Source organism: Triturus cristatus, chromosome 3_1, assembly GCF_964204655.1.
Source record: "Triturus cristatus chromosome 3_1, aTriCri1.1, whole genome shotgun sequence".
Lineage (NCBI taxonomy): Eukaryota > Metazoa > Chordata > Amphibia > Caudata > Salamandridae > Triturus > Triturus cristatus.
In genome coordinates this window covers 204,426,905-204,449,645 of record NC_140583.1, presented here as the reverse complement: position 1 = coordinate 204,449,645, position 22,741 = coordinate 204,426,905, and the positions used below count along the sequence as shown (strand labels likewise).

At 48.2% G+C, this 22,741-nt stretch overlaps 1 protein-coding gene across 7 annotated transcripts in view; it reads right to left on the bottom strand.

Moving 5' to 3' along the window:
• Positions 1 to 22,741, bottom strand: part of TLN2 (talin 2) — a 1,262,084-nt gene that overhangs the window by 390,460 nt on the left and 848,883 nt on the right. For all 7 annotated transcript variants that reach the window (XM_085643650.1, XM_085643649.1, XM_085643651.1 and 4 more), the window contains 3 exons: positions 22,047 to 22,160; positions 4,064 to 4,177; positions 2,632 to 2,766 (listed from right to left, as the gene is read on the bottom strand). In XM_085643650.1, the coding sequence (XP_085499776.1) occupies positions 2,632 to 2,766; positions 4,064 to 4,177; positions 22,047 to 22,160 (363 nt within the window). The remainder of the gene's footprint in view (positions 1 to 2,631; positions 2,767 to 4,063; positions 4,178 to 22,046; positions 22,161 to 22,741) is intronic.

Here is a 22,741-nt window from a genome sequence, read left to right as displayed (position 1 = left end):
TGGCACCCTCTCCACAGCTTCCTTGGCCAAGAAAGCTGTCACCTCTAGGTGGAGCAAGAAAGATGATCCAATGTCAGCCTGACACAAGTGGGTGACGGGGTGAAGGGGAAGACATGAAGGGAAGCGAGTAGCCTCTGTGGTCTGATGTTATACACTTCCAGTTGGGCAGGTGATGGCATACCCTGCCTCACATTGAGTGTCCAGGATGGTACGAGGGCAAACTAAAGGAGTTTGGAGGTAGACTGACCCGACCTCTGGCTGTCCGACCCACAGGTTCTATGGGTACCGAGTCCTCGACCACGCAGAGGCTGGGAAGCTTGCCCGCCATGGTGGCTGGGCCGGTAAAGTCACGGCTGGAAACCTCTTCCAGGGCCAGGGCCACAAAAAGAGCAGAAGGCAGACTGTGATTGGCAAAGGGCTGTGGAAAGGCCCAAAGACCAGGCTGTAACTTTGCTATCCTTAAAGCGCTCCAGCACTGAGCCCGCCCTGTCACCGAAGAGGCGGGAGCCATCACAGGGCATGTCCATAAGCGATGACTGGACATTCCTGGGAAAGGCAGTTGTTCTCAGCCAGGCGTGGCGCCGTAAAACCACCAACAAAGAAACCGATCTGCCCAGCGAGTCGGTTGTGTTCAGCCCACATAGGATCGTAAACTTTGCTGCATCTCTGCTGGGCCTCCTCCAGGACCATGGGCACCAGCTGCGCAACCGAATCCCCACAGGGCACAGGAGTGAGAGCTCAAAAGGCGCACAGTGTTCATGGACCGCAATGCTAAGCTGGTGGAAGAAAACATTAAATGGGAGACGAAGGACTGCGGGGGTCACTCCCAGCTGATGCATCTCTGTCAAGATGTTAGTCTTGACTGCCACTGAGGGTAGGATACTGTCCAGGACCTTGGCTGCCCTTCTCACCATCATAGCAAAAGAAGTCCCCTTCTCCGAAGCCACGGTAGTAGGAGAGAGCATGCCAGTATCTAAAGAGGTATCTAGTGCACTGGAGTCTGACAATTCCTCACAACAGTCCACGATGGGGTCTACGGGCTGATATTCTTCATGGTCCAGTGACCCCTGAAATCCTTTCCGAGCCCCAGGCCATAAGAATAGGGCTCGGGCAGGTATGGCTGGAGTCGCACATCGGACGACGATGCTCCGGCTCCGTGTCGGAGTCGGGGATGGCGCCATCGGAGGGTGCCAGGAGCATCGGAATAGGGACCGACACTGAGAAAGGTTGAGCTGGTATGACTGGCGTCAGTCTGGATCCATCCGTGGATCCAAGAGATCCGACTGGAGCCCGGGACTGAACCCCAGGGGAGAGCTAGTGGGAACCCCTACCGAACCCATGGGCCCGAATGCATGCCACCAGGAATGGGCCACCCAAACATGAGGTGTGTGGCATGACAGAACTTGCACAGTAGGCTCGAGTGGCTCTGGCTCCCGGAAACTTAGGGTTGCGCAGAGCCGGCCCAGGCACAGGCTCAGCCGCGGAGGCAGGCCTTGAATGATAATGCTCCCTCTCCTCGTTGGATAAAAATGACAGACAGGGCAAAGTGGAAGACCTCTTCGACTTCTTACGCTTGTGGGACTTACCCTTAGACAACTTGGAGTGCGAGTAGGATCTTTGGCTTCGCGACCCATCCCAGGAACCTTCATCTCAACAGGGATCGAGACCGTTGTGGCGTTGCACGTCAGGGGTGCATGTTGCAGCAGTTGATGCAGATCTTCGATAGTAGTCATGCTCGAGGCACCAAAGGCAAACAAGATGTGGGTCCATCACCGAAATCTGGTGCCGCAGGGCTTGAAGCCATCCTTCCTAGTTGACATCCTGCCATAGCAGGAGAAAATCTCAAAAAGACTTTGACAAAGAGTTGAAAAAGTCAGTCAAAAATTGACTGGGGGTAGCTCTATATGGACAAGCGCTGCCTGCGCGGAAATAAAAGAAATGATATCAGTGTGCTGAGGTGGAGCTTATCTAGGCACTGCACACGTCACTTCCAGCGCAGACGATGCGATGACACCACAAGTACCTGAACGACGCCACCTACTGATAGACAGGGTTACTGCTCAAGAAAAATTTACGGATCCAGTTGACGACTAGGGATAATTCTTAGGTAAGGAATAGGCGGCTAGAAGTCTCTATCAAATAACAATAATACTCAGGAGTGCTGCTAATGAGTGTGAAAAATAAAATTATCAAAATGGGTGAGGATGATCTACTCCAAGACCCCTCACAGAAAAAGCTATCAGAATGCATAGTGAACTTGTAAAAGCATACCACTAAAACAATCTGAAAGACCACAATTCCATAAACCAGCAAGGCTGGCTCGGACTTTCATTCTTTCGAGGTCAGCAAACTAAGTACCATTAAATTGGATTACAGCAACACCTGCTAATAATAACACTTAAAAACGGCAGATTTACGGAATATGATTTAAAAACGTATTATCTTGTGAAAGAGATTTTCCATTATAAGCCCTAACTGGCACAGATATACTAAGCGATCTTAATGTCGCGACTTAGACATTAGCTATTGTTAGCTCTCTAGCTTCACTGGTGGAAAAAGTTCATAGAGCGAGGCGAGAACCAGTAATGTGGAGACAGCTAATGTTTAATACCATGCTACAGAAGAACCTACCTTTTGGGTCGCAGTTCTCAGCTCTGCTAAGCTGGTAGCCAGGTTTTTGGCACACTGACTCAGTTGCATTGCTGCTGCTTGGTCACTGACAGTGGGTACAGCAGCTTTAGCAGAAACCACCATTTTACTTCCAGGCTAAATAAAAACAAGCATTTCAAGATGAGAATTTATTTTTATGGCAACTATGCCAAGTTATGTTCATCATTAAGATATTTTTAAACAACACAAAAACTGAATTAAGTATTTATCACACAAAAAAGTGTTTGAACATTATCTACAGGGGGAAACACTGCATGGACTGGAAACTGTAGGAATAGTAGAATATATCTTCAAATAAATATACATTGGAATGAATTGCTTATTTATATTTTTATCCACTATATGTCAATTTAGACAGCTTTGAAATTGTGCTTTACATCTAGTGCAATACGTTTTTTGGACTGCAACATTGCTTGGAGGAGCAGGTATAGTATCTAAAATGTTACTAACATTTAAAGACAAATTTAAGAAATAAGGCTGAAAAGAGATGTATTCTAAAGAATTGCAGAGCTAGCTAATCTATATATATTTTTTTAACTTATGCCTACAGAAAATGCTTTTGCGAACATACAGTGGCCACCACCAACGCCAGCTCATGATGAGATGAATTACCCTGCGCTGCACATTTTGTCTTCTACAAGGAGAGTTGTTCTGGTTCCTCTTCTGGTATGAAAGCTGCTATCACAACCGACCTTTAGCAGAGTCCAATTTTCTCTGCTCCCTTTTTGTCTCCCTATACAGGAGTGACACCCCTGTGCTTCTGCCCATTTCCACAATTCTTTTTGCCACGTATATTGATTAGGTTCTCTGGGACTCTTCGAATTCCTAGCACTCTGCCACTCTGACAACACCATGGCCAGTCTATGAATATGGCTGTTGCTTGTTTGGTCTCTGGTTTGGCTTACAGGCCCAATAAGTTTGCCTCTGCATTTCTATCTATTGACACCTCTGGCACTTCTCTCACCTTCTCCCAATATCCTGTAAAGTCATGGCATTTCTAGACAACATGGTAAAAAGCTACGTCTGGTTCTCTACATCTAGGGCATTCAGCCTATCCCTTGGGGTAAACCTGTTGATCCCTGAAGGCGTAACGTATGCTCTCTGCATGTAGTGCATTTGAATTAACCAAAATCATGCATTTCTAGATATTTGGAGAATATTTCTGAGAACTTTGCTCCACTCCATCTCTTAATTAGCTCTATTAATAAATATCTTTTTCTCCGGTTTCTCAAAGTACATCTAACAAGCATTCAATCTGATTCAGTAATGCTTGATACGTTAATGTTACTGCTCTGTTATGTAACGTCCGACTTTCAATAAACATTAGTTCACACTCATGCTGATCTTCAGTTAATTGATGACATTTATGAGGAGCGTCCTCTATCCATCTCACCTGGAGGAAGTTTTGACTGGAAATGATCAAAGCAAGCTGGGCACTGAGGTCTTCTGCCTGAGCTTGACTTCCTCTCACACCTTGAACCAGATGAGGGATGTGATCAGCAACTACCTGTTTAGAAAAGGAAAGAAAAACAAAAAACGGATGTTTAACTCAAGTATAAATTACTAAACAAATGACTTCCCTAGGGTTACTGAAGGATGCATCTGAAGGATACATTCTTCTGCTACAGATGGATTGGTCCAGGTGCAAACAAGTTTACAGAAATCTTTACACAGGCACCAAACTCAACCATGAGTTGTGATTGGCTGGCAGGACCTGAAGGAAAAGTAGCGGCTGCCATCTTAGGACTCAGGGACTTGGCCTCGAGTCCTAAAAAAATAGAACAAAATAACATATAATGGGGCAAGGTAGGGGCACCCAGGGCCTTGTGGGGCATCCAAAAGGAACCCCAACCAGGCCAAACTCGATTTGGAGATCCACTGCAACACCTAGCGGATCAGGAATGAATCCCTAGGGATGCTGCTCTGAGGGTCACGATGGCTCTACCAAACCCTAAAAAAAAAAAGGGAGTTGGGCACATGCAGGGGGTCTGGGTGCAGGGCCGGGCTGCAGACCAACACCATGCTGCGCACGGCAATGAATAACATACTTTACGTTAAAAAAACACAAAGGTTACAGTGATGTTATAAATAGGAATTGTAATAATATCTTACTTTATAAAAACAAAAACTTAAGGAAATTCACTGGAAAAAAACAAAGGTTAAAGGGACATTGCAGTTAGATGAAAATGTCAGTTAAAACATACTGTTTTAAACAAACAAAACAGACATTCACCAGTTATAGTTTTCTTAAGTAACTATACCTCGCACCCGCGCCTTGCACTGCTTCTACCCTCGCATATTAAATCACTCATGACAAGTTCAATGACTGACTGATAACATTCCTCTTGACATTCGAAATTACATAATTGATAACAACACTGTGCATGGTGGGGGCACGGGTTATGGTTACTTTAGGGCAGTAGTTATAGTTATCCTTCGTTTATTGAGGGCATCAACTACACTGTTCTCCTACCTGGTCGAGTGACAGCAAAAGAAAAACTAGGTTGAACACATCTCAAGCAGCACTGTATGGTTTCTTTGCACTTGGGGAGTGAACCTACTCTAGTCCCCTCATTATGATAATGGATCGCTGTGGCACTGTTGGTCTCTATTTGCACCACACTCTGATGAAAGAAACATAGCCTCTGACAGGTGGACCCCCCATCGATGCAGTTAGACATCTGCCAACAAGTCACTGTACCCACTGCTGATGGAGGGGCTTGTTATGAAGCACAGTGTGTCCTATATGGACCACGGCTCAGGTTTTGAGATGGCGCAGCACCAGTGCCAGTGCAGCGCGCCAGGAGGTGCATAAAACTGTGGCCGGCGTCCCACTGCACGGGACGCACACGTATGCGCCCGGGCCAAGGGCAGGCCCGTCCACGTGCTTCGGAGCCCGGAGGAGGCTGGGCTGGGCCCCCCCTCTAACAACTGGCCCCTCATCTTATTTCATTAATCCTACATCGACTTCCAGGTACTGACTTTAATTATATTTCCCGCCTCACGTCCTGTGTGTTCTGTGTGCAGTGAGACTGGTATTCATTGTTGTGGCCGAGTGATTGCTCTGACGCTTATAAAATGAGTAATCCCGCAATGATTAAGAGCAAGGGGGCCAAGGGGACTTTGGATGCCTTCATAATGAGGGCAGAATCATTATTATGCCACAAAATAGAACTAACAGAGAGGCAGCTGTCTCTAGATCCCTTATCTCACTCGAGGCGATCCTCAATAGGATCACATAACCCAGCTGGTATCCTCAAAATTTAAACCCAACTCAATCTTGCTCATCCCCATTTAACCTGGGGACAGCATCTACCGCCTTGGACATTCCGGCACTTGCATATGATGACTCGACAGGATTACATATGGATATTTCTAATGGGCCTAGCATAGCCTCTAGGACTCGGACTTCCCATTTTCCTATAGAGGGTACAAAGGCTAAGCCGAAGGCATCCGTGAATGGTAAGAAGGGCGTGGGCCCATTAAAACAAAAACATCAAAAAGAGTCCCAGTGCAACACTCAGTCCAAATCTGTGGTGAGGAGCTGCTCTGTAGGCACACAGACCACGGACGCTTCAATGTCTACGCAACCCTGCTCCTTGGAGGGCGATACCGACACCACCACTGCCGGCACGACCGCACTGGACATCGCCCTTGAACGGATCAGGGAATCAATAGACTAACATTTTGCTTTATTGGATGGTCGCTTAAAGCTTCTGGAAGGCACATTGACTAATCTGTCTGGGCGCTTAGAGTCGTGTTCTACCCCTGTGAACCCCCAGGTGCTTAGCGAGGGACAGAGCTCTGGTAACGCTTTAGACCATCAAAACTCAGCCTTGGGTACATTAGAGAAATTTTCGGCAATGACCTTGGTCATCGAGGACCTGCTGAGCAAAGTACAGGGCGTAGGTATAAATAACATCCTGCTTAGTCGCTCAGGGAGTACACTAAATAGTGGAAAAGCAGCCAACCCCCATATTGCAGATACCCTACAACCAGCCCCACAACCAGGGGGGAGTGTTGGACACAAGAGTCATCTTAATTTAAATCATAACAAAGCACCACCCCAAATAGCACCCATTGTCACCCAAAGAATGCCCAACCCAGATGTTACACCTAGGGAAAGGGTCAGGACAAATGAAGAGGGGGTGACTTTAAACTTACCACCAGAAGCCACACCTTACACAATAATATTGGCAAATGTACCACAACCCACCTCTAAAATAATTGAATCTTGGGAGTCCTTACGTAATAAGTCCCTTGGCTGGCTTGGATCAAACACTGGCCTAACCGATGTCCTATTCAGGGAATTTAAAATGATAAGGAGAGCAGCATGAGTGGGGAAAAGCGATAAGAGGATCCCTGGCGACTGCATAGTCCTTTCACTTAGAACATCAAACTTAATACACAAAATTATGCGCCGACAGGGCTCCTTCCATGTGACCAATCATGGCATAAACGTACTTCCCCTGGGTTATTTCTATCCCCCCACTAACTACCCTCCTTAAGTAGGACTGCAGATGCAGCCCCCAACTTATCCTATGAATGATATGTATTATATTCAACCTAGCATACCTTTGCTTAATAGATTTGAGGTCCTTTCTTCCCTGGAAGATGATGATTGACTCAACAACAGTAGCAGCAATGTGGTTCAACGTCAACCCACGGGACCACCCTTGCCATGTATAGCTCTAACTGTAAACGTTCAGCAACCCGATAACAAGGCAAGAGACATCGCTAATAACTGCAATATCCAGAATGAAACAACCCAATCTAATATTAGCATCATTCATAGTGAAACACCAAATAGCCGTGACGGCCCCTATGCCGCCTCTTCCCCCACTAATTGTGTATCTCAGCCTGGGTCTCGAACTAAAGAAATAGAAATCCTGTTTTGGAATGTGGCAGGCCTCAAAGCAAAATTGGCTAACCCTGCCTGGCTGGAATTTATCCACGAATTCGACATTACATGCACCCAAGAATCCTGATCTGATAATACTTTACATATTAATGGCTTCAAGACATTTTCCAGCCCAGCGGTTCCCTCAAGCCAGGGGAGGAATAAGGATGGCCTTTGTATTTATGTGTCCTACAGGCTAAACGCCCACAAGATAGATCTCGTGAAGTCCAAGATGTATTATCAGGTGCTTAAAATGAATCTAGATAATAGTCATTATTTAGTTTATACATTTTTATAATAATATACCAGCTGTGGATATCCAACGAATTTTAATGCACCTGCAGAGAGATCTGGACAAGACTCAAAGAAGTACTGGTAAAGATTATTGTATAATCGTGGGCAGGGACTTCAATTGTGGACCCTGCCCACACATCATGGGAGATGTCTGTGGTATAGATCCTGATGATGTAAATGACTCGTCCCATTTTTTGCATTCTGCTCCAGGTGATCTATTTAACTTGTTAAAATATACTTTGGATCTGGGATTTGCTAATGTGTGCTCGCCCCCAATTCCTTTTAGTAGTACTTTTAATGGACGTGGCCTGTTTTCAGTTATTGACTACATATTGGTATCAAATAGATATAGAGACAGAATACACAATTTCAAAGTACACCCTGTTGCTTATAGTAGTGATCACTACCCTATTAGTGTTCTTTTGGATCTCCCCGCCAAGGTGTTAACTAGAAAAATTTTGGCAACTCACCCGGCGGACGACATAGTCATTAATAGACAAAATGGCTATACAGTCAAATGGGAAGGTGTAAATTCATCTGAATTATGTAAGCACCTTTTAACCACCTGTAAATACTATTTCATAGTCTGCCTTGATGAAAATGCTGATAAATCAGATGTTCTTAGCTCCTTTAAAAATATAACCCAGTCCATACAAAATAGACTACGGGCAAAATGTAAGAAACGGGCCGACAAGAGAAGCGGCTGGTTTGATTCCTAATGTTCACAAGCCCATGCAGCCCTGATAACTGCCTTACATATGCCCATAAAAGACAGAGGAGCTATAAAAAGGGCAAGATTAGCTTACAAGACGTCCCTTAAGGAACGCAAGTCGGCCATAAAGCTTGAATTATGGCAAAACTTAATACGAGCATCAGACCTGAAAGACACGAAAGGTTTCTGGAAAGCAGTGAATGCCCCTTTCCTTGCCTCAGGTAATTCGCCCAGCATCGAAATTACAATAAGGGAGGATAAATGGGTGACCTACTTCTTTGCCCTTTATAACAATCAGGTGGATCCCCAAAACGAGGCGGTCTTATGCATAAATTCCCCAAACTATCTTCCGATTGAAATTGATTTCGATGCCCAGGAGGTGATTTTAGCTATAAACGAAAGGGTGGGCAGTATAGCCCCGGGTCCCGATAGCATACCAGTGGATTTATTTAAATCAAATCCACTGCTACGGGGACCCTTGTTAGCCTTGGTCTTAAAGGCCTGCTTCACCCTGGGTTTCACAGCCACCTGGACGGATTCGATACTTGTCCCCATTTACAAGAAGGGTAATCGTGAGGACCCGTCCTGCTACAGACCAATATCATTATTGGATTATTTTGCAAAGGTGGCCGGGCATGTTGTCTTATACCGCCTCCAGCTTTGGGCAGAGGAAAATGGTATAATCTATGATCTACAGTACGGCTTCCGCCAAGGTGTGGGAACCGTCGAACAGAGTTTGAATTTGAATTTGTTTGGAAAATATTTACAGGCCAAAAGGGGGAGCTTATTTCTGTGTTTTGTTGATTTGAGTTCAGCCTCTGGCTGTGTTAACCACCAGAAGCTATGGAGCATTTTAGAGGCCATGGGTGTCGATCCACCCATTCCTAATTTTTTAAAACAATCCTACCTAGACGCCAGGGCCTGGGTGCGCTACGGAAGGGGTGGTGAGTTCAGTCAGAGCTTACCTGTAAAGAAGGGGGTGAGGTAGGGGTGCGTGTTAGCACCCCTCCTGTTCACTCTTTATATTAATAGCCTGGGAGTAAAATTAAATAATGACTGTCAGGATTTACCATGCATAAATAGACGACCAATACCCTTTGGCCTACAAAATGTCATTTCTAGCTTTTCTGCTTACATGTTAGATCTTGACCTCCGTGTAAATATAAACAAAACATTTACAATTAAATGTTGCAAGCCCAGTACTAAGTGTCGAGAATTCTTTATTGATAATAGGAAACTCGAATTCACAGCTCACTTTTAATACCTGGGCATTGTATTTGAAAAAAGGGGTCTATGGGCTAATGCTATAGAATCCAAAAAGGCAAATGCTACTTACCAGTATGCATCTGTTCTTGGCATGTAGAGCTGCAGATCTACACACTGTGCATAGATCGCCATCTGGTGTTGGGCCCGGATGTTTGCAGTTGTTTTTCCTCTTGGAAAGTCTTTGGAAGTCATGAGGTATGTGACTCCTCCTTCGGATCGTATTGCGCATGGGCTTCGGCTCCATCCTCAGATTTTTTTTCGCCAGCAGGGAAATGATGGAGCGTAGTAATAAGCAGTGAAGATGCCCATGTGTGCTGTATCTAAATAAGATAAACTGGAACAGATAAAGGTAGCCGGGGAGGCGTGTGTAGATCTGCAGCTCTACATTCCAAGAACAGATGCATACTGGTAAGTAGCATTTGCCGTTCAAGGCATATGAGCTGCAGATTACACACTGTGCATAGATTATATAGCAGTAGTCGCTCCTAGCAGCAACCACCAGTATCTGTTGCAGTGGTTTGAAACAATGTTTTGAGTACTGCCTGGCCCACACTAGCTTGTTGCTTAGTTTGCACATCTACACAATAGTGTTTAGTGAAAGTGTGCGGTGTAGACCATGCAGCTGCTCTGCAGATGTCATCTAAGGGAATGTTTCCTAAAAATGCCATGGAAGCCCCTATCTTACGTGTAGAGTGGGCTTTAGGGGGAACAGATAGCGTTCGTTTTGCTTTGTGGTAACAAATCTGTATGCATTTAACAATCCACCTAGCTACCCAGATTTGGAGATGGGGTTGCCTTTGTGTGGTGGTGAGAAAGATACGAACAGTTGTTTGGTCTTACGAAAGGGTTGTGTTCTCTCGATGTAGTAGAGTAAGGCTCGTTTGACATCTAGTGTGAATTTGAATTTGAATTTGAAGGGATTTGTATAGCGCTCGTACACCTGGCGGTTTCTTGGCGCTCACTGACAATTGCTACTTGGTAGGTCGGAGAGAGGGTAAGGTGAGCGTTTAAGATGGGAAGGCTTGGGTGAAGAGGAAGGTCTTCAAGTCTCTACGGAAGAGGGGGTACTGGGTGCAGGAGAGCTCTTTCTGCAATGGTCTGTGGCTGCGAGAAGAATACGGGCAGTTCCACAGATTGGTTTAGGTGAAAGGGAGAAATGACTTTAGGGAGGAATTTTGGATTAGTGCGGAGAACAACTTTGTTATGATGCATTTGCAGAAAAGGTTCTTGAATGGTGAGTGCTTGTATCTCACTGACCCTTCTGAGGGAAGTAATGGCTACCAGAAAAGCAGGTTTCCATGTTAGGAATTGAAGTTCACATTTGTGTAGAGGTTTAAAGGGAGGCCCCATTAGTCTGGTGAGAACGATGTTTAGGTTCCACACAGGTGAGGGTGGCACTCTGGGGGGGAATTATTCTTTTGAGGCCTTCCATGAAAGCTTTTATGGCAGGTACTCTAAAGAGTGATAGATGTTGTCTGTTTTGTAGATAGGCCGCTATGGCCGCAAGGTGCAGTCTAATAGAAGTGTAGGCTAGGTTGTATCTTTGTAGGTGTAGTAAATAGCCTATGATGTGTTGAATGGACACATCTAGGGGATTGAAGTTATTGTTGTGACAATAGACCACAAAACGTTTCCACTTGGCTGCATAGCAAGCTCTAGTGGTAGGTCGTCCAGCTTCTCTAATGACGTTCATACAGACAGGGGGAAGCTTTAGATAACTGAATTCTAGAATTTCAGGAGCCAGATCGCAAGGTTGAGCTGAGCTGGGTCCGGGCGCCTGATCTCTCCATGGTTCTGGGTTAAGAGGCGTGGAAAGAGGTGTAACTTTTGGTGCGGTACTACAGATAGTTCCAGCAGTGTGGTGTACCACGGCTGTCTGGCCCAAGTTGGAGCTACTAGGATGAGAGTGAGGGAGTGGTGTTGTAGTTTGCGCACCACTAATGGAATGAGTGGGAGAGGCTGAAAGGCGTACGCAAATCTGCCTGACCAATTCATCTATGTCACATTGCCTTTGGACGATGGGAGTGGATACCTGGCGGCGAAGCTTAGGGATGTGGCGTTTTCATGGGTGGCGAAGAGGTCTATCTGTGGATGCCCCCACATTTGAAAGTACGGGTGAAGAACCTGTGGATGGAGTTCCCACTCGTGGATCTGTTGTGTTTGTCTGCTCAGCAGATCGGCCATAGTGTTTTGGACTCCTGGGACATGTTGGGCTAGGAGAAAGATTTTTTGGGGTATGGCCCATCTCCATATGCTCTGTGCTAGCTGAGAGAGTTGCGGAGAGTGTGTGCCCCCTTGTTTTTGTATATAGTACATGGCTGTCATATTGTCCGTGCGGAATAAGACGGCCTTGCCTGAGACATGCGTTTGAAAGGCCTTTAGGGCTAAGAATATGGCTAGTAACTCCAGATGGTTGATGTGGAGTAACTTTTGTTGAGGCGTCCACCTGCCCTGCATGGTGTGATGTAGTAGGTGAGCTCCCCAGCCGGAGAGCGACGCGTCCGCTGTTAGTACTATCTGAGGAACAGGTTCCAGGAACGGTCACCCTTTGGAAAGGTTTTTGGTGGTCCACCACTGCAGAGAGCGATGGGCACGACCGTCTACCAACACCAGATCTGTCAATTGACCCTGGTCCTGGTCCCATTGGCGTGCTAAGCACTCTTGGAGAGGACGCATCTGGAGTCTTGCGTAAGGTACTATGAATATGCAAGAGGCCATCATTCCTATAAGTTGCATGAACACTCTAGCTGGAAGAGAGTGTTCCGGTTGAAATTTGGCGCGTAGAGCCTGAATGTTTGCTATCCTGGCAGGACTGGGATAGGCTAGCGCTTTTGAGGTGTCTATGGTGGCACCGAGGTATTGTTTTCCGTGGGACAGTTGCAGATGGGACTTCGTGTGATTTACTGTGAAGCCCAGACCGTGAAGTAGTTGGATAGTGGCGTGAGTGTGTTGTACACACTGGTTGTATGAGTTGGCTTTTATGAGCCAGTCGTCTAGGTATGGGAAGACATGGATGTGTTGTCTTCGCAGGTGTGCTGCCACTACTGCTAGGCACTTGGTAAACACCCGTGGTGCTGTGGTGACTCCGAATGGGAGCACTTTGAATTGATAGTGTTGACCGTCCACTACAAATCTGAGAACTTCCTGTGAGCTTTGTGAACAGGAATGTGGAAATAGGCATCCTTGAGGTCTAGAGTGGCAAGGAAGTCATTTTGGGAGAGCAGGGGAAGTACCTGCTGGATTGTGACCATGTGAAAATGGTCTGAGTGTATATAGTGATTTAGGGGTCTGAGGTCTAGGATGGGCCTTAGAGTGTCGTCCCTTTTTGGTATGAGAAAATATAGGGAGTAAACTCCCATATTTTGTTGGTGAGTAGGAACTAGTTCTATCGCACTCTTTTGTAGGAGGGAGATTACCTCCTGCTTTAGTAGTGACAAATGTTCCTGTGACATTGGGCGTTGTTTGGGTGGAATGTTTGGGGGGTAGATGTTAGTTAGAGACAGTAGCCTGACCGAATTATTTGTGTTACCCATTTGTCTGAGGTGATAGTAGTCCAGACAGGAAGGAAATTGTGGAGTCTGCCCCCGACCGGAGTGGAATGGTCAGGGGGGAGTGGAGGGAAGTCATTGGTTAGGGGTGGAGGCAGAGCGGGAGGTGTTAGTTTTACCTCTGCCTTTAATATTGTTGCCCCTGTAGCCGCCTCTTTGGTAACCCCTTGTGAAGGTGGATTGGGTAGGGGCTTTATAGGAAGTAGAAGCGTTATCGGAGGAGTATCCTCTGGAGGTGCTTCGAAAGGAAGAGCGGCGAAAGGAGCGCCTGGTAGGGTGCGACTGTAAGGCTCCCATAGACTTCGCCGTATCTGTGTCTTTTTTCATTTTTTCCAGGTCATCGTCAACTTTTGGGCCAAACAGATGTTCCTGGTCAAAGGGGTGGTTCAGGATGGAAGCCTGCACCTCTGGTTTGAAACCTGAAATTCGTAGCCAGGCATGCCTACGTAGGAGGATGCTGGTGTTAATTGCCCTAGAGGCGGTGTCAGCTACATCTAGGGCGCAGCGAATGGAGGTGTTGGTGATGGTTTTACCCTCCTGGATTAGCTCGTTGGCTCTATTTTTGTATTTGTCAGGGAGGTTGTGCATTATGGCTTCAAGTTCATCATATTGTGCCGTGTCATATCTGGCCAAAAACGCTTGTGTGTTTGCGATGCGCCATATGTTGGCAGCCTGGGATGCAGTGCGCTTGCCAGATGCGTCCAAGAGTTTGGACTCCTTATCAGGTGGTGGTGTGTCGCCTGATGCCTGGGAGTTTGCACGCTTTCTTGCAGTGGACACTACTAGGGAGTCTAGTGGTGCTGGCCCTCTGATGTAGGTGGGGTCTGTAGGGACGGCCTTATACTTCTTCTCGATGCGAGGGTTGATGACTCTAGTCATCCCAAGGGTCTAGGGAGCCTGTAGGAGTGGGGTCCCCTGTGGGTTGGTCATGGGCTCGTACCCTGTGTCATTGTAGACATCGTCATCATCCTCATCAGGAGAGGGTGTGGGGGAATGATGAGGTGGGGGAGAAGAAGGAGGAGGTGGAGGAGGGGGTGAAGGTATTTTCAAAGGGGAGGTAGCAAAGTCTTTCCTCTTTGGAGGTGGAGCTGGGGCAGGCTTGTCCAGCGGTCTCTTTTTGATGCTGAGCATCAAGTGTCCAGTTTTAGGGTCTTTGACAAGTGTTTTTTGTAGTGGATCAGGCTGAAATATTTCTTCAGTGAGTGGCGGATCCGTCGGCGCCGAAGGCGTCGGTGCCATAGGTTTTTTTAGTCTTGGAGTCGGCATCGGTTCGTTGTTTTGAACTGTGCGGCTTCGAGATGGCTGGTTGTTTCCTCGGCTACCAGATGACTTTCGGCTTCGAGGTGTGGGTGTCGATGGCTTTGGGTTTTTTGCTCAGCTCCGGTGACGGTGTCGGTACCGAGGAGCTGGTGCTTGTCTTCAGCTCCGAGTGCTTCGGTGTGGAGCTCGGTGCGGAGGAGGAGGCCATTTTCTTTTTCGGCGCCGGTGAAGAGGAGTATTTCTCGGCACCGACGGTAGGCTGGCTCGAGCCCGAGCCGCCAGAAGGCTTGATAGGCTTCTTAACCGGGCCCGAAGGCGAGGTGTGGGAAGCAATGTCTTTGGTCGTGCCTAGGTCCGAGGGCGAAGGCGTGACCAAAGCCTTTTTCGATGCCGTCGAGGGTGTGGGGTGGGGGTGGATGTTAGTACTCGCGCCCCTCTGTGCCGGAATGATGTCCTCGACATCTGAGTCGTCGGCTTCGGAGGCGCTGACGAGGCCTTCTTCGGTGTGCTGTTCTTCTGGCGCATCGACGCCTTCTCCGAAGATGTCGTCTGGGATCGCTGTCCACGAGTGTGCCATGGTTCTCCTCGCCCTTCGGTCTCAAATGGTCTTCTTGGACCGAAAGGATTTGCACGCCGGACAGTCTCGAGCCTCGTGTTCAGGGGAGAGGCAGAGGTTGCACACCTCATGGAGATCGGTGTGGGGAAATTTGTACCCACATCGAGGACACTTCTTGAATGGAGTCCTTTCCATCAGCCAGGACCGGAGCTTAGGTAGGCCCGAAGGTCTTCATCGACGACCGGAATTGAAGACTTCGGACGATGAGAGTCGCGTCAAGTGTGGAGATCGCGATCGAAAACAATACCGCGAAAAGAGGAGGATTGCGCGCCGATCAGGAGAACTGGAAACTGTTCGGAACCGGAGCGCGAAGAACACATCCAAGCCCGATGGCGGAAAAAGACAATCTGAGGATGGAGCCGAAGCCCATGCGCATACGATCCGAAGGAGGAGTCACATACCTCGTGACTTCCAGAGACTTTCCAAGAGAAAAAACAACTGGAAACATCCGGGCCCAACACCAGATGGCGATCTATGCACAGTGTGTAATCTGCAGCTCATATGCCTCGAACATTACTATTTTGCAAAGCAACTGGCGCACTAATTAACTTTGCCAGGAAGTTATGGAGGCGCCCAATCGCTGATCTATTAACAATTTACAAAGCGAAATGCATACCCGTTGCCATGTATGGAGCAGGCATTCTGGGGTTATGCTAACGTCGAGTGCATGCAGCTAGTTGAAAAAAGGTTCTTAAGATATCTTCTAGCGGTCCCGAGTAGTATAGCCGTATTCATATGCCACGCTGAGCTGGGTTTGCCCTATCTTTCGGACTTGATTAAATTGCAGCCTATCTTGCTGTGGCACAAGGCTTGGACCGGCATTTCAACTGGTTTGAATAGGGACCTGATCAACGATTGCCTGTCCCTTGACGGGTCAGACCGCATCCCCTGGTTGACCTACGTAAAAAATTTCCTAGAGAATTTAGGACACCCCGAGTATTTCTCTAACCTTGACAGTATGAATAATGATTCAGAGGCACAACACTACTGAGGCGGAAGCCGGGAGCACGCTCGATTTTTAAAAATGTACTTGTCACAAATACTTTGTTTTTACTTGTCTTGCACTAGCGCATTCTCCCACTCTAATCTCTAATCTCTGGCAAAATCGTGGCGCAGCCGATATTAACGCTGCCACGGCACAGTGATTTTTGCCGCCATTCCTCCTCCTCAGCCCACAGGCCATGCCCACGGCCCTGAGGCCACGCCCCCCCCCTCTCATATACATATAATGTGCCTTCCCCGGATGCGCACCGCCTGCGCGCCGAAGGCGCGCCAAAGGCAAGCCCGTCTGCGCCCGTCCGCGGCCGGCCGGGGCAAGGGGCCACCCCCCCTGTCCGGTCGCCCTACCGGGCCAGAACTCATAGCCCTCACTCTCCCCTCCAACTAAAGAAGGAAGCTGCTCCACCCTGTCTCCACGCCTGGGATCCATCCTTACAACATCCCGCTTGCAACCAGTGTGGATTTCATTTCTCACCCCACGCAAAAATGGAACCCACACAATACTCCATGCTCTTGCTCAACTGCAGATCCCTCCCCAAGCACACCGCGGAAATCTCTCTACTGATAGAGGATGTAAATCCGGACATCCTCTTCCTCACAGAGACTTGGTTGCATGAACACTCGGAACCTGATTTGGTACAAACTCTCCCACACGGATACCAAATACTCCGCCATTACCGCAAAACAGGAATCGGTGGAGGACTAGCAGTGATTCACAAGATAGGCTATGAAATCACTAGCACCCCCGTTCGTGTTCCAGATAGTGAATGCCTCCCCTTCACTATAAAATTCAGCCCCACCAATACGTTCTCAGGTATGCTTATATACCGTCCACCCGGGACGCAAGGACAATTTCTCTCTAACCTTGCCCCGACGGCTGCAAACCTCGCACTTAGCTCTGCTAACTTCAGGCTCCTGGGTGACCTCAACACTCACCTTGATGACCCTAACGACTCAAACGCTAGAGAACTATCCTCCAGTCTAGGTGCCCTCGAACTACAGCAACTAGTCCTCGGGCCCACCCACCTAAAGGGCCATCTTTTGGACCCCATATTCAGCAACTGCCCGAACCTACAAGTTGGAAACCCTTCACCCCTTCCCTGGACTGATCACTTCCTTATCCCTTTCACATGGACCCTCCCCAACCATCCCTTACCTAAACCCATGACTGTCCAAAAGTCACGTAACTGGTCCAAACTTCCCCAGCCGGAATGACGGGAGAACCTTGATCTAACCGTACCCACCAAAACCTCCAACCCTATAGAGGGCAACGAGAACTACAACAGCTGGATTACTAATTCTCTAGATCTGGTACTTCCATTTAAACGCACCTATCCCAAGCGGGGGAACCCGACCGCCCCGTGGTACACTACTGACCTCCGAGACACCAAACGCAACTGTAAAAGAATTGAGAGAAAATGGCGTCTCGACTACTTACCAACGGACAAAACAGCTTATAAAGCAGCTATCAAAAGCTACAAATCCAGCATTAAATTAGCGCAGGCAAAATATTTTGAGGAAAAAATTGACAAGGCAGCCTCTAAGCCCAAGGAGATCTATCGGATAGCAAAATCCCTCCTTCAACTACCCGAGACACCAAAGGAGCACAGTAACACCCAGGTCCACTGTGATGAGCTAGCGGACTTCTTTTACCGCAAAATAGAAATCATTAATTCCTCTTTCTCTCAAAATATCCCTTTGCCCAGCTGCCCTGTAGACCCAGGTTCTGCGGCAGCACTACCCGTCTCCCTCATATATATCCCGCCCTTAGATCTCAGCCATGTAGAAAGTATTATGCAACAGGTCAAATCAGGATCACCCACTGACCCGGCCCCTCCGCGAGTTCTCACCCCGATCACCAGTCAGATCTCACCCACCATTCAGGACCTGCTTAACTCCTCTCTCCACGCTGGCATCTTCCCGCCTTTATGGAAGAGAGCAATGGTCAAGGCTTTATTAAAGAAACCTAGCCTTGATCAAAACAATCCTTCCAACTATAGACCTATCTCTCTGCTACCCTGGCTCAGCAAACTACTAGAGAAATATGTCAACTCAGTCCTGACACACTTCTTGGAATCAAACGACATACTTGATTCCTCACAGACGGGCTTTCGGCCCCTTCACGGAACCGAAACAGCCTTGGTCGCAGTGACGGAGGAGGCAAGAAGGATCTTAGATAGCGGTGGGTCATCGGCCATCGTTCTACTCGACCTTAGTGCCGCCTTCGACTCTGTAAACCACAACATTCTTCTCCACCGTCTCAGTAGGATAGGAATCTCAGGAGCGGCACTCACCTGGCTGAGATCCTTTCTCACAGATCGATCTTTTCAGGTATTTGAGAAAGATTTCACCTCCTCCAGCAAACCCCTGAACTGTGGGGTGCCCCAGGGCTCCTCCCTGAGCCCCACCCTTTTTAATGTTTACCTTAGCCCTTTGGCTGATGTCGTCCGCCCCTTTGGAGTGAAAATTATCACCTATGCGGACGACACACAGCTGGTGGTGGCGTTGGACCCCCCTCTCAATTCCCACCACAGCCTATACAAATGTTTGGAAGCAGTCGCCGCTTGGATGTCGGCCTCCTGCTTAAAACTAAACGGGGAGAAAACAGAGATAATGCTCTTGGGAAATACCATCACCAAATCTATCGACTCCATCTGGCCCCTTTGCCTAGGCTGTCCCCCCGAACCCAAAGAACAAATCAAAAGTCTCGGCATTGAGAGGAGGAGCCAAGATGGCGACCGGGACGGCGGCGTAGACTCCCGGCTCCGTGAACCTCCGCACCCCGCACGGATATCCTGCACGAGATCCTCAGCCTGTGCTATGCGATTGTGTTTCTGAAGGAGAGTGGCACCCGATCGTGTGACTCCGAGGTTTCTGGCTGCGGTATCGCCGGAGAAATGTGCATTTGAACTTTGCGGCCCGTGCAGCCCTGGAGCCAGGACCTCGAGTGGACGCCTTGGCCGGGTGGCAGTTCAACAACAGCGGCCTGTGGTGACTGGGTGGAGTCGGTCCACCGGAGCGGTGCCAAACTCGGCCTACATTTCGTCGTGGTCGTTCCTACTGTCAAGCGTAGCGGACCGAGTGCATGCCCGGGGGTGCAATTCTCAGATCCTCCGGTGATTGCCCCTGCCTTTGATGGTGAGCTGCCCGGACGCCGCCCGTATCTCGCCCTGATCCTTGCGGGCCGCTCCCGGATTTTCGCGGGAGCTGGTCCGTGGTGGGGACGACTGTTGCCCGTGACCACGCAACGGATAACTTTTTTGCCTGCCCCCGGAACCCTGTCTCCAGCGACGTGGACCTCGAGGCGCTTGTCCCTGGGTCCCGGCCCCAATACGGGTCGGGCATACTTGGCGGTCATCTTGTTGCGATGCGGCCTACCATCCTGTCCACTGGGTCGCAGCAGGATTGGGAGTGTGTGACTTTTGGGAGTGTGGCGGAGCGATCGCAGAGAGCTGTGCTGGGGTACGGCGACCTCCTCGAGGCCCTTGGTGCTCTTCATTCCTCCTTGGTTCATGGCGTCGGGGTCTTGGGGAGTAATCTCGACGGTGTGGCATCAGCGTTGGGACAGTGGCGGCCCGCCTGTCCTCAGGTACACAGGGACTTCCCACACTGCGCACAGGAGGACACTGTTGCGGCCACCCCTGAGACTAGCGCACAGCTGGACACTCCGGACAATATGCTACCGTGTGATCGGCTAGCTGAGGGTCTGATCTGTCCCGGAGGTATTGGACCTGAGTGGGAGGTGGTGGCCTCGTCCCGTACACAGCCTCCGGCGACCCGGGGACAATTCCAGCAACAATTGTCTACTTTGGCTGCTTCTGCCTTCCTGGACCTCGAGTGCAGTGCAGATCCTGGGGCAGCACTGGGAAGCCCGTCCCTCCATGATGCGGACTGTGTTGGTGCTCAGAGACTTCCACCCCACCTGTGTGCGTCGCTTCTTGGTCGTTTTTGGACACTCCTCTACCTTGGAACATTGGACATGGCGCTGGGTCGAGGGGTAGGCATGGGCGGAATTGCAAAGAGTGGTCAGGGATAAGGCTGATCCTTCAGGGGTGGTCATCTAGTGGACGGGCGGGCTCAGGGGTTGCGTGCTCTCATGGCATAGCTGTTAGCATAATAGGTGCATAATGCTCCCCATCTTTCTTTGATACGATCGATTTTGTGCTGTTTATTGTTTACTTTGGGGAAAACTTACCGTGCGGGAGGGAGAAGCCGGGGGTATGTTTTTGAAGGCCCTCCTCCAGTTTATTAACACTTTCTATACCCCCCCCGTCTGGTGGGGTTCTTTTCCTACTCTGTTTCCCTATTCTTCTATATTTCGGGTCTGGTTCTAGGGCGACAGGCACACTGCTGGGGGGGGGGGCCGTACTCATTTGCAGAGGTGCAGGGTGGGGGGTTGGGGGAGGGGATTCTTTAGTCTTTCACCTCTTTTTCCATGGCCTCCTTTTTCTTCTCTGATTCCTCTTGTTTTTCTTTTTCTGGGATCAGCGTGATACACCTCCTTTGCTATGGCTCGTTGCCGTTTCACGTGTGCCACAATTTCCGGGGTGTTCTCTAGGAGTTCGGGCGGGGGACTGCAGGCGCAACTGTTTATGATATTCTTCCCCATCCTGAATTTCCTGTGTCTGCGCCATTGATCCAATAGATTGCTGTTTATTGCTTACGTCTATTACTCTGCATACCTTTTATCGCTGTTGGGAAATTGTTCGGCACCTGATCCTTCTGTCTTGTTCCATTGTAAAATGAAAACCTTCTTTCTCCTGGTGTCCTACCTGCGCTGTTCACAGTATTAGCATGAAGATTCTGCTCCCCGAGGTGCTGCCGGTGTTTACATTTGATCTTTGTTGCTCTGATTGCTTAGCGGCCGGCCCCGGGGGGTTGTAGGCCCATACTTGTTCTTGATTGACATGTCAATAAAGGTTTTTCAAAAAAAAAAAAAAAAAAGTCTCGGCATTTGGCTGGATAGAACACTCAATTTTAACTACCAGGCAACTAAGCTTGCTGCCACATGCTTCGGGCTCCTGAGGCTACTTCGCAAAATCCTCCCCCTTCTCCCGTTCCACTCAAGACGGATCATGGTCCAAGGGCTGATTCAATCTCGCCTTGACTGCGGAAATGCCCTATAGCTTGGGGCCCCACAGTCCACGCTCAATAGACTTCAAATTGTCCAAAACTGTGCCCCCAGGACCCTCCTCGATATCCCGCGACGAGTCTCAGTCAAAGCTCGACTGAAAGATCTCCACTGGCTTCCTGTGAAATCGAGGATTGAATTCAAGGCCATGTGTATTGCCCATCACTCCTACTGATATTAAGATTGCTGAGGAAGAGAGTCTAATAATGCCCAAGAATAATCTTCTAGTTGAGGATGACTAAGGAGTCCATCCAGGATAGCTGTCCTGGGTCCCCACGAAGAATGGTTTCAAGGAACGAGTATTGATTTAGCCCATTTGCCTCTGTAAATTTCAGGAGCTGATAATATCAATCTGCCCAAGCTTTGAAAGGCACCGAAGGCTTCTGCCCGCTAATATTCCCTAAGTGCATCATCTTAACGATAGAAAAATTTGAAAATTAGAAAAAAAAGATTTTGGTAAAACATTAAAATAACCATTTAAGGGCCCAAAGTATACAAAGTGGCACTGGTTGATAAAGTCTGAAACAATGAGTAGCAATCTCTTAATTAAATAAAAAGATTTCTGAATAATGAGCTATTAAACAGTAAAGAAAAAGAAAACGGGGGTGAATGAATGTAGTCCCAGTGTCAGACCTAGCAGGGTGCGTTACCTTGCAGCTCTGGACTAGTTGTTGGTGCGCGTTGGTGTTCTTGTTGGAAAGCGCTGCATTTTGAGAAGCAGCGATCGTCTGCGTTGCAGCCGCTGCCGCCTGCTTTGCTGCCGCCTTTGAGGAAAAACAAAACCATTGGGTAAGAAAAACATTCCAGGGCATGCAAGGCATCAATACCACTTCTTAACGCATTTTGTATATAAATAAAAACAAAACCTTTATTATCACAATAAGAGAAGGTTCAATCTAAAAGAAAAACCTGGCCAAAAAGAAGATCTAAAACAGCCTGAAAGGGAGATTATTGTCATACACTATGCCAGATAATTGGATGGGGATACTCTGAACTGTGCTTGCTTTATAATTGTCTAATAATGCTAGGCTAGAAACAAAATGTTACCATCGTCACCCCAATCAATCAATCGGGGGATTGTAAGCGCGCAACTCCCCCATGAGGGGCTCAAGGTGCTGTGGGGGAGGGAGGGAGGTACCGCAGACAGAAATGTATTTTAAAAAACTATTGCTTTTAAGGGTGTTTTTAGATTCTTCATCAATTAATAGTGCATCTATCATTTTACCACTTTGCTATCGCTTCCTATGAAAAATCTGTTTCCCAAAACACAGCTTTTTCACATTCGCTCTTTTCCATTGAATAGAGATGTCAAATTCTCCATGTTACGGAGATTTCCTGGTACAAG